The sequence below is a fragment of the Hyperoodon ampullatus genome (genome assembly GCF_949752795.1).
Source record: "Hyperoodon ampullatus genome assembly, chromosome: 7".
Taxonomy (NCBI): Eukaryota; Metazoa; Chordata; class Mammalia; order Artiodactyla; family Ziphiidae; genus Hyperoodon; species Hyperoodon ampullatus.
In genome coordinates, this window is record NC_136920.1 from 19,583,010 (window position 1) to 19,595,811 (window position 12,802).

The window sequence follows — 12,802 nt, forward strand, 5'->3', positions numbered from 1 at the left end:
GTTTTGTTTGTTCTTCTTTCTCTCGTTCCTTTAGGTGTAATGTTAGATTGTTTACTTGAGATCTTTCTTGTTTCTTGAGGTAGGCTTGTATAGCTATAAACTTCCCTCTTAGAACTGCTTTTGCTGCACCCCATAGTTTTTGGATCATCATGTTTTCATTGTCATTTGTCTCTAGGTATTATTTATTTATTTATTTATTTATTTTTGGCGGTACGCGGGCCTCTCACTGTTGTGGCCTCTCCCGTTGTGGAGCACAGGCTCTGGACGTGCAGGCTCAGAGGCCATGGCTCATGGGCCCAGCCGCTCTGTGGCATGTGCGATCTTCCTGGACCGGGGCAAGAACCCACGTCCCCTGCATCGGCAGGTGGACTCCCAACCACTGTGCCACCAGGGAAGCCCATCTAAGTATTTTTTGAGTTCCTCTTTGATTTCTTTAGTGATCTCTTGGTTATTTAGTAACATATTGTTTAGCCTCCATATGTTTGTGTTTTTTATGTTTTTTTCCCTGTAATTCATTTCTAATCTCATAGCATTGTGGTCCGAAAAGATGCATGATATGATATGAATATTCTTAAATATACTGATGTTGGATTCTTTTCTAAACTAATTAATTACAATGTAAAAAGGGGTAATGTTTTTTAATTAAAAAAAGAATTTTTTTAATGAGCTCTCTGAAAGAACCAAAAATGGTATTCCCTCTTCCCAAGTCAAATTAGTTTCTTTTATTGTTATTGTATCAGATTCAATAATATTCTTGGGGACTTCCCTGGTGGTGCAGTGGTTAAGAGTCTGCCTTCCAATGCAGGGGACACGGGTTCAAGCCCTGGTCCGGGAAGATCCCACATGCCACGGTGCAACTAAGCATGTGAGCCACAACTACTGAAGCCCGTGTGCCTAGAGCCCATGCTCCACAACAAGAGAAGCCACCGTAATGAGAAGCCCACACTCTGCAACAAAGGGTAGCCCTCGCTCACCGCAACTAGAGAAAGCCTGTGTGCAGCAATGAAGACCCAGTGCAGCCAAAAATTTAAAAATTATTTAAAAAAAAAGAAGTGAGCAGAAAAAGAAAAAAAAAGCAATTAAAAAATATTCTTGGAATAACCTGGACTATCAGATACTACAATTTTGAGAAAGATCTGTTTCAAGTTAATAGTTCCCTGGGCTAGTTGAGATTATGTTCTGGGGGAAAAATAGCTTAAGACAACTGAATTTCCTCTCTTGACATCAGTGACATAAAATAACAATTAATTTCAAGAAACTAAAATACTAAGCAAAAGCATGTAAAACAAATACTAGAGAAAAGGCTTTTAGAAAAGGATCACTATATACATACAAAACCCTTCTTCCCAATAACAGAAAAGAAGAGAGGTGAGGGAGATGATAGTCAGTAAAGAAAATAAGAAATTCTATTAATATAAACAGCTCATTGAAAAAAATGAAATCTTGTTTATAAGGCTGTCCTTAGATATAACCTACAAAACTTTAAAGACCACAACATATTTTCTAGTATTATGTAAGAAAAAGATCCTTAACCTTTAGAGTCGTATTTTGTATTCATTATGAATTTCTAATGGTTTACTTTTACATAATACCTACTCTGTGACAATAACCTAATTTAATCCTCCCAAAAAGTATATGAGATTCTACTGTCTTTCATTTTATAGATTAGGACATAAATTACTTTAATGGGAACAGAAAGACAGTAATGGCACAGACAGGGCTCAAACATGAATCTGTATGACTCTAGAACTAGCCACCCCACTGTACTGCCTAGCTAAAAACATTGTTAGGCCTTCAGCATTCACGTACAAATTCTAGTTTAGATGGTGCTCAACAATGATCTACAACTGAGCTATAGAGTCTGAGAGATTTTTTGTTTCTTCACTAAAAAAAGGGCTCTGATATTTAAAATGACTTCCTGCCTTCCATTAAAATCCTAAGGCAGTCTGGTATAGTGAATCAGTTTGGGTGCCAAATCTAGTAATTACTGATGTCTTTTAGACAAGTCACTTAATGAAGTGTCACTTTTTTTCTTCTTATAAATACCTGAATTGAAGGAGCTGAGCTAGTCCTATGGTTGAATATTATAATGTAATTTGAACATTAAATACAGCACCTACTGTGTGCTCTACAAAAGCAAGGTACTGAGGATTCACATGTATATAAACTGAACCACTCATAATTCAAGTTAAACTCATTTTTTTTCTTCTAGTGAAGGTTAAATAATAATCAAGTATCGTGTAACTACTATATTCAATATCCTATGATAAACCATAAATATAAAAACATAAAAAAAGAATGTATTTCTTATATTCAATGTGTTCGTACAATGTGTTCCTTAAAAAGCTAAAAATAAAATTACCATATGACCCAGCAATCCCACTACTGGGCATATACCCAGAGAAAACCAGAATTCAAAAAGACACATGCACCCCAACATTCATTGCAGTACTATTTACAATAGCCAGGACATGGAAGCACTCTAAATGCCCACCAACAGACGAATGGATACAGAAGATGTGGAACATATATACAATGGAATATTACTCAGCCATAAAAAGGAATGAAATTGGGTCATTTGTAGAGACATGGATGGATCTAGAGACGGTCATACAGAGTGAGTAAGTCAGAAAGAGGAAAACAAATATCGTATATCAACTCATATATCTGGGACCTAGAAAAATGGTACAGATGAACCAGTCTGCAGGGCAGAAATTGAGACACAGATGTAGAGAACAAACGTATGGACACCAAGGGGGGAAAGTGGCGGGGGTGTGTGTGTGTGATGAATTGGGCGATTGGGCTGACGTGTATACACTGATGTGTATAAAACTGATGACTAACAAGAACCTGCTGTATAAAAAAATAAATAAAATTAAAAAAAAAGAATGTATACATATGTATAACTGAATCACTTTGCTGTACAGCAGAAATTAATACATTGTAAATCAACTATACGTCAAGAAAAAAATATTGAAGAAAAAATATCATGGAACTCTTAGAAATTTACAATAGTTGAGACATTAATTCAAGTAGCTCTGACCCAGGTGGACATACTGCTGCACACGTGTGTATGTATACACATATGTACACATGTGTGGTGCCTGTGGAAGGAAGCGGAAGAATGCAAAGTAGATAGCCTCTTCAAGTCAGACGACTACCTGAAAGGTGCAGTGAAGGTCCACACCACCTCCACTCAAAGACAAGGGGCTGTACTTCAGTGAATGAGGATAGAAACATTGCTTCAAATCTCATTACACAGTTTGAATTTGTGGCAGAAAAAAAATATCTTTTACCATAAATATGAGTTGTTGTAAAACATCAGCGATTTGGGGGAGAGAAAAAAATCTCACAGCTTATCAATCCCAGTCGAATATACTTTAATCAGCCTTTCTCAAACTAGGGTTCTGGGAGAGAATTAAGCCTAATGCTCCAAGGCATGTACATAGCAAGTTATTAATTAATTTCTTTCCTATGTATCTAGAATTACACTGGTTATGTAAAAACCTTGGAAAAATAAAGAAAATCATTTTCTGTGCTCTGTTGATCTAAATAGGAATCCTGATTGAACTCATTATTTTGCCAGCATTTAACAGCTGCTTACCACTGCAAACAGAAGAGGTGATGTTGTACAGAAAAGGATAAAACTGCATACAGCGAATCAACTTCAGGCTGTTTTCACACTCTGGGCATTTTGTAGTTAATTTCAAAGCCTGTCTAAAGGCCTCAAGTGCCCCACTGATATTCTTCAGAGCAAGGTAAGCATTTCCCAGGCTCAAAAAGGTCAGGGGCTGAAAAGAAAAAAAAAAAAAATCAGAAAATGTTAATGAATTAATATTTTCTGAGAGTTACAAAAACTTTACAGTATATGTCTTTTGGCTTTTTTTAGGTTACCTCATAAAAGTTACCCCAACTGTCCATTTTATTTACATCAGCTAAACTGTTTAACATAAATTTATTTTTTACCTTTCTACTAAGATAAAAAATACCTAAAGTATGTAACATGCACTAGTCTTAAGCATACAGCTCAATGAATTTTTATATATGTATATATCCCTGTAACCACCACTCATCTAAAGATACAAAACGTTTAGAACATTTCTGGTGCCCCAAGAGGTTCCCCTGGGCAACCCAACCCCAACCCCAGAGGTAACCACTTGATGTGATGTTGTGACTATCACCATAGATCAGCTCTGCCTTGCCTGTTCTTGAACTTCATATAAATGGAATCAAACAGCATGTTCTCTTACGTGTATAATATGTACCCTTTTGTACCTGCTTTCACTCAACACAACATCTAATATTCAAGAAACCAGATGTTTTTTGTGTACTATTTGTTCATTCTTCTTTAAAAAAATTGATGTGTAATGTTTCATCATGTGAATACACCACAATTTGTTCATCTATTCTCCTACTGATAGGGAGTTTTTGGATTGTTTGCAGTTTTGGGCTACTATAAATAAAGCTACTATGAACAGTCATGTAAATGTCTTTTGACAGACATATGCACTCATTTTCCTTGGGTATACACTTAGTAGTGGTTCTCAAGGTAGGCATACATTTAGTTTTAGGAGATACAACGAAATCATTTCCCAGTGGACATACAGACTTGCACTCCTACCAACAACTGTGAGAATTCACTGACTTGTTATTGTCATTTTTTAAAATTTAGCTGTTTCAGTGAGATGCTTAAGTGGCATCTCACTGTGATTTTAATGTGCATTTCCTTGATTAGTAATAATGTTGAATATTTTTCTATGTGCTTACTGGCCCTTTGGGTACCCTTATTGCTGAAATGCTGTTGTTTTCCCCATTTAAAAAAAAATTGGGTTGCCTTTTTCTTACTGATTTGAAGGAGTTCTTTATATATATACTAGACACGAGACCTTTATTGGAAATATTTATTGCAAATATCTTCTCCAAGTCTGCTGTTTCCCTTTTTATTCTCTTAATGGTATCTTCTGATAAACAGAAATTCTTAATTTTAATAAAGTTCAGTTACATATTTTTTTCTTTTATAGTTAGTGCTTCTTGAAATCTTTGCCAGCTATAAGGTAACAAAGACTTTCTCCCATGTTTCCATCAAGAAGCTTTATTGTTTTATCTTTCACATTTTGGTACATGATCCACCTCAAATTAATCTTGTGTATGATATGGAGTAGGAGTCAGGGTTCATTTCTTTTTCCATAGGGGATATCCAAGTACTCCATTACTACCTACTGAAAAACCAAAAGCTCCCCACACACACTGAACTAGTGTGCCTTTGTCATAAATCAGGTGACCATATACGCAGGGGCCTATTTCTAATTTCTCTACTGTGTTCCATTGATATATTTGAGTATCTTTGTGCCAGTACCATACTGATTTAATTACAGTAAGTCTTGAAATCTGGTAATATAAACCTTCCAACTCTGTTTTTTTCTTCCCCTCACATCCCAATTTTTGAGCTATTCTAGATCCATTTTTATGTAGATTTTTGACTCTCCTTATCAATTTACACACACATATACATGCAATTGCTGGGAGTTTGGGATCGAATTGAATCTATAAATCAATCTAAAGAGAACTTACATCTTAACAATATTGAATCTTTCAATCCATGAACATGACGTATATCACGATTTATTTAGGTTTTCTTTCTCTTAGCAATGTTTTGTAATCACGATAGAAATCTTGTGCATCTTCCTTTAGATTTACTTCTAGATGTCTGATTTTTTTGATGCTATTGTAAATAGTCTTAAAATTCTATTTTCCAATTGTTTGTTGAGACTTTGTTTTTATACGCAGCCCGAAGTATTCAGTTTAGGTCATTTTAGCAGAAATACACCTATGCTTAGTATTCGCTGCATACAAACCATTTATTCTACAAACCATCTATTTACTTTACCATTAAAAATATTTTAAAAGATCTAAGAATGTTTTATTCTCAAATTGCACAGTATATCCCCATGAAAAGCAATTATCCCCTACAATTTATCAGCTACTTGCTTTTGATTCAGGCTGTTAGGTCATCAGAAATATCTCACTATAACCAAACCAAGGTGTACAAAATATTCCAGATTAAAGAGGCCTAATCTAGGTAGCACTCAGGTTACATTTAAAGTATTACTTAGTGGTTCACACTAAGATATACAATTAAATTCCGTACATAGATTTCAAAAATGTCTTTATATTTTCCATAAGGAAATGAAGTATCATAATTATCCTTACAACTAGAATGAAGGAAATGAAGTATCATGATTATCCCTATGACTAGAATGATAGTTGTGCAAATATCTTGTATTGAGACGAACTGGTTAGCATTTTGGAAAAAAAGAATAATTTTCATGAATTCATTCCGAAAATAATTACTGAGTGTTTACCATGTTTCAAATACTGGTTTTGACACTGGGGATAGAGCAGAAAATAAGAAAGATAAATCCCTGCCTTAGTGGATCTTATAGTCTCGTGTCACACAATTGTGAGTAAAATGTGATGAAGGACAGCAGGGAAGAGACATAAATAGTACTAAGCATAGGGAAGAGAGTGCCATTACAAATAGAGTAGTAAGGGAAAGACTCACTGAGAAGTTAGTATTTGTAAAAGATTTTAAGGAGATGAGGAGCAAGCTATGAAGAATTTTAGTGGGATGAAGCATTCCAAGCAGAGAGAATAGAAAATGCAAAGGTCCTGAGGAGGGAGCACAGCTAGCACGTTCAAGGAACTGCAAGGCGGCAAGTGAGGCTAGAATAGAATGACCAAAGGAACAATCTCATGGAGATAAGGTCAGAAAAGTAACAAGGTCATGTAGGACCTTCTACATCATTATAAATTCTTGTCTCTTACTGTGAGTTACATGGAGAGTCACCGCAGAGATCTGAACAGACAAATAACATCTGATGTTAAAAAAAAAATTACTAACTTTGTTTCTTGTATTTTTTCAACGTAGAAGGTAATTTTTCAATTCTGGCTATGGGATGGAGAGAATTTAGGTGAAAGGAGAGGGGAAGCAGCTCCCTTTAAGCAATACTCAACAGCTTCCTAAAAGCTAAGGAACAGCATATAAGTTTAGCATATGTTGAGCACTACTGGCGTTGTATTTATTCATAATGCAATTTCTTTCTTTCTTTTTTTTTTTTTTTGGCTGTGCTGCACAGCACGTGGGATCTTAGTTCCCTAACCAGGGATCGAACCTGTGCCCCCTGCAGTGGAGTCTTAACCACTGGACCAACAGGGAAGTCCCTGACAACATCTGACTTTTAATAAGAATTTCAGGACTTCCCTGGTGGCGCAGTGGTTGAGAGTCTGCCTGCCGATGCAGGGGACACAGGTTCGTGCCCCGGTCCGGGAAGATCCCACATGCTGCGGAGCGGCTAGGCCCATGAGCCATGGCCGCTGAGCCTGCGCGTCCGGGGCCTGTGCTCCGCAACGGGAGAGGCCACAACAGTGAGAGGCCCGCATACAGCAAAAAAAAAAAAAAAAAAGAATTTCATTGTTGTATTGCGAATAGAGTGTAGGGTGACAAAGGCAGAAAGCCAAGAAGCTAGTTAGGAGGCTACTGAAATAATCTAGATAAAAGACAATGATGGTGTGGATAAGATAGCAGTGGAGATGATGGTAAATAGTGAAAGTCTGGGTATATTTTAAAAACAGAATCAGCAAAATTAGTTAATAGATTGAATCTGCCCTGAGAGAAAGAGAAAGGTACGAAGGATGGCTCTAAGTTTTTGTCCTGAGATACTGGCTTTACTGTTTCCTGAAATGGGGAAGACTGAGAACAAATTAGAACAATGTTAAGGAGCTTAGTTTTGGCCTGTAGTTTTAGACCGTGTTTTAGACATTCAAGAGGAGGTGTCATGAAAGCTGTTGGATAAAGGAGTCTGGAGTTCAGAGCAAAGGTGATAAGTGACTCAATAAGGAAAGTGTAGTGTTTTTGAGATATGGTCCTGGAACAATCAGATATCCATTTGGATATGAACTTTGATGAATGAACTTTGATCCCTACCTCACACTGCAAAGAAAATTTAACTTGAAATGGATCATAGGCCTAAATATGAAACCTGAAACTGTAAAACATCTAGAAAACAGCATAGGAAAAGACCTTTGTATATCTGAGAGACAACTATTTAAAGACAAACCAAAGAAAACAAAATAGAACTATTTTTTTTCAGACTTCTTATGAGGACACCTTAAATCTAACAATAGATATCAAAAGGGAAAGATGGAAAATTAAGGTAAGTTTCAAAAGCTAAGATAAAAAGGTAAAGAGAGAAAATATTTTTAACATATGACAGATGGAGTTAAAGACTTTATTGTATAAAGAGTTCATGTAAAATTTTAAAAAAAACAAATTCTAACAAAATGAGCAAAATGTCTACATAAACTTTTACTTTAAAAATACAATAAAATAGGGGACTTTCCTGGTGGCGCAGTGGTTAAGAATCCACCTGCCAATGCAGGGGACATGGGCTTGAGCCCTGGCCTGGGAAGATCCCACATGCCATGGAGCAACTAAGCCCGTACGCCACAACTACTGAGCCTGCGCTCCAGAGCCTGCAAGCCACAACTACTGAGCCCACATGCTGCAACTACTGAAGCCTGTGCGCCTAGAGCCTGTGCTCCGCAACAAGAGAAGCCACTGCAATGAGAAGCCCGCACACAGCAACGAAGAGTAGCCCCCGCTCCCTGCAACTAGAGAAAGCCGGCGCACAGCAATGAAGACCCAACGCAGCCAGAAACACAAACAAACAAACAATAAACAATAAAACAGGGACTTCCCTGGTGGTCCAGTGGTTAAGGCTCTGAGCTTCCAATGCAGGAAGCCCGGGTTCAATCCCTGGTCAGGGAACTAGATCCCACATGCCGCAACTAAGAGCCTGCATGCCGCAACTAAAGATCCCACATGCCCCAACTAAAAAATAAAAAGATCCCGCATGCTGCGACTAAAAAAAAGAGATCCGACATGCTGTGAAGATCCTGTGCGCCGCAACTAAGACCTGGCGTAGCCAAATAAATAAATAAATAAACATTAAAAAAATACAATATCCTTAAAATAAGAAAAAGAAATTTATGTTACAACAGAGAAATGAAATTTTTTAAAGTAAATCTGTTTTACAAACGTTAATACAAAAGCAGTGTGACTTGACTATAAAAGTGTGAACTCTAATGGCCACTCTCCCTGAGTTCAAATCCAAGCTCTATGACTTTCTGTAAATCCCTTTGGCTTTCTTTTTCTATCAAATGGGTAAAACTTATCTCATAGGGTTGTTTTGAGGATTAAATGAGTTATTGCATGTAAAGTGCTTAGTATGATGCCTGGCTCTAGTAAACAATCAATAAAAGCAGTTACTTCAACTGATTCTGGTGACAATACATGCAAAATGAATATTTATAGATCTTGATTATGGCAATATATACTGGCCCAAATCTTTTTGTGGATTGTTTGGTATTTTGTATCAAAGCCATCAAAATATTCATTCACTTATTGACTTAGTAATTCCACTGCTACTAGCAGTCTTTCCGAAGAAAATTATCTGGAAAACAGAAAAGGTCTTATCCAGAAAATCATTACTGATATTAGCAACCTAAACATCCAGCAACAGAGGAGTAAGTTCTAACATATCAATTCATCAAACCTTTATACAACCATTTAAATTGATGGCTATAAAAACTAGGTAGTAGTAAATTTTTTTATATAATAAGTTTTAAAGATCACCAGTAAAGTTGCAACACTATGAAATATTTACATAGAAGGAAAGCTTATAAGGAAATATTTCCAAATGTTGACAGCTAGGGGTAGGGTCTGATTAAGGTGTATTTTGGGGTATCTACCCTGATTTATATTTTTATTCTTGTTGCAGTACCACAGTATTTAGCTAAAATTTTAGTATAATTTTCAAATATGAAAAGGCAGCTAATCTCTAAAGGAGCTCTTTTTTTTTTTTTAGAAGAAAACTGCCTAATTGCCTTGGCTGGTGGCAGAAAAAAGTGAACCATGAGAAGTATCAAGGGAATACAGCTGTGCTGAACCTTCCATTTGGGTGTTCATTTTATCACATCTCATATAGACCATCTGTTCTACTATAGCCACACCTGGCACATAGTAAACGTTTGATTAATATTTGATGTACTTCTCTGGCAACTTGGCCTGTTGTATAACAGTGATTATAAACTTTTACTTAAAATCCAGTTGTGAATTTGTGTATTTCAAAGGAAACTCTTAACAGGCATCATTCTCTTCTAATACTGAAAAAATCAGTTTTGGGACACCTCGAATAAACCTAAGCCATTCATGCACACTTCTTCTAAAACTTTCTTTGCACATAAAACTCAGAAACATTTAGACACTAAGTATAAAAGCAATTTAACTGTATATTTATTATAACTGCATTCATCAAACCTAAGATGTCATCAATTATAACATGCATCCTTATTTCAGAGATGTTAAAATATGAAAAAAAAGTAAGTGGCATTTTAGAAACAATGAAATAAACTATTTAACTACAAAGCAGTGACACAACTCCATGGACTGCATGTGGGAGATTCAGGGCATGAATATCAACCTACTTATCTATCCTTATCAAAACAACCTTTAAACTGTGCTCTGGCTTGGTTGGTATAAAGGTATCTATAAATTAAAGCTGTAAAACAGTATAACATTATGCAATGTGCATGCTGTAATGAGTAGGATAAAGTGAGAAGCAGATGTTTCAGACATAAAAATGTGGCAGTATATTTTTAGCAGCTGTGTCATTCTTATGTAAATGTATGTTTCTAAAAAAATAACTATAATTTATAAACTTCATTCATTTAAAATAAAGAGATGAACACATCAAAAATAAAGCCCTCTTACAATATGCAAATTCTACTAAAAAATAAAATGAGTTTTTTTTTATGCCCTCTCTATAAAAACACATATTATACTCTGAATTTGAGTTATCACTACTTAGTATATATTGCTACAAAGAAACATAAAACCTCACCTCAGAGCTATTGATGGCCAAAGCTTGAAGCAGCAGTTTAGTGGCATCAAGATGAAGGCCATAGTGAATCAAAAGGTTGGCCAAGTTCACAAGAGGAACATCCTGGTATTGAAGGGGAGCCAAATTCAAAGCCCTCTGAAGACAAGCAATAGCAAAGGTGCTATTTCCTACTGCTCTCCAGTAGAGTCCAGCTTCATTGAGTATCAGCCAGACAGGAGCATTTGGCTGAAAAACCCCAAATACTTCAGTTAATACAAGAATACAGTACTCATTCTAAAAAGGATTTTTAATACATGCACTTTAACTTTTAATTACAATTACTAAGCTAACATTTAAATTTCAGATATCTGAAGTAGGCAACTCACCTTGTTAATAGCATGAAATAAGAAAGACCCAATTTCTTCTTCTGGGATAGTATAGTTATTAATACGGGAAAGCAAAATCTGAAAACATCAAAAGGAAGATTGAATCAACTGAAAATAACAGGGAAGACATTTGAAAAGAATTTCTATAGACAACAGTCTTGAGCTCCTCAGGAACAGCTAATTTGAATAGATATTTATAATTATATACATAACATGCAGTCCTTGACATTACAACAGGTGCTACCCTTCTCACGTATGCCTTAGTTTCCTTTAATTAAAAAAAGTTAAAAGACACATACACCACATACATATTAAGGTGATCTATCATTTCCCCATTCAAGTCAACCTAAGTGTCCAGAACCAAGTAAGAAATTATTCAGAAAGCAAAGCCTGCAACACCTGATGCAACTAAAATCTGCTATCCTTCCTAGCTGGAAAAGCACCAGATCCTCAATTAATCTACTTTATATTCTTGCAGCATTTATATAACTGTGAGCAACTCTAAGTTAGGGATCATGGTCTATTTATCTTTGTATTCCTAGCACTCCACACTGTGCCTGGAACATAATGTTTTTTGCCTCAGTAAATGCTGAATGTAAGTAGTAACTGCTCATAGTTTTAAAATTAAATTAAAAAACGGTCATGGTGATGGTCTGTTTTCTCTGTAAAAAGTAAATTTTTTCATTTGTATTTATGGAATGGTATCTAATATAGGATTTATATTCAGTAATAAAACATTCCTAGTTATACATAGCTAATAGGAACTAAAGAAAACAGCATAACAGAACATACTTATAATGTTTGCAAAGTAGTTATCAAATTCATACAAATTCCTAAGGACCTCATATGAGCGCAAAGTGGGTTGATCAGGCCAAGGAAAGAGAATCCTCAAGTTTTCAATTTATACAAACTTCTGGAAGCTTGGAGAATGTAAAGCTAAACTGCAGTGGTCAGAATGGCCTCCACTAGGTAAACAGAGTTCTGTGTTACTCATCTTTGCAGCCCTCTTAGAGGAACACTGCTTAGGTGGTCTATGTATACAGCAACCCTGGGGAACACTTTACTGGCATTCCTTCAATAGCATGACTGACTTCTTAATTATTTCACCAAATCTTTAACTCTATCTTTCAGTTTTATAAACTTAAAGCTCAACAACTGCCTTCTATCAAATTTTTGCTCCACCTATGAGGCTTGTGAAGTCAACCAGAATGGACGGCAATAAACACCAGCCTAAGTGAGCCTTACTTTTCGTGCATGGTCATCTGGCATTTTGGCTTTCAGATCCATGCGGACCTCTAATTCTTTGACTAAGTAGGACAGAGTCTGGCTTTTTCTGATGTCAGTTATGGAACAGTCAGGGGTTTGGGCCTCTTCTTCTGAAGAATAATCATCACTGTTCAGTTCGTGGATCCTGGCACAAGAAAAAGGAACAAAATTCATATTTTCAAAGTTTGGGTGACTTCAAAATAAAGACTT

General features: G+C 36.0%; 1 protein-coding gene across 1 annotated transcript in view; it reads right to left on the minus strand.

Annotated features, from left to right (window-relative positions):
* Positions 1-12,802, minus strand: part of TTC17 (tetratricopeptide repeat domain 17) — a gene marked incomplete at its 5' end in the record, with an annotated part of 149,947 nt that overhangs the window by 75,960 nt on the left and 61,185 nt on the right. The window contains 4 exon segments of the mRNA XM_079709468.1: positions 3,605-3,791; positions 10,962-11,186; positions 11,327-11,404; positions 12,572-12,737. Coding sequence (XP_079565594.1) covers positions 3,605-3,791; positions 10,962-11,186; positions 11,327-11,404; positions 12,572-12,737 — 656 coding nt within the window.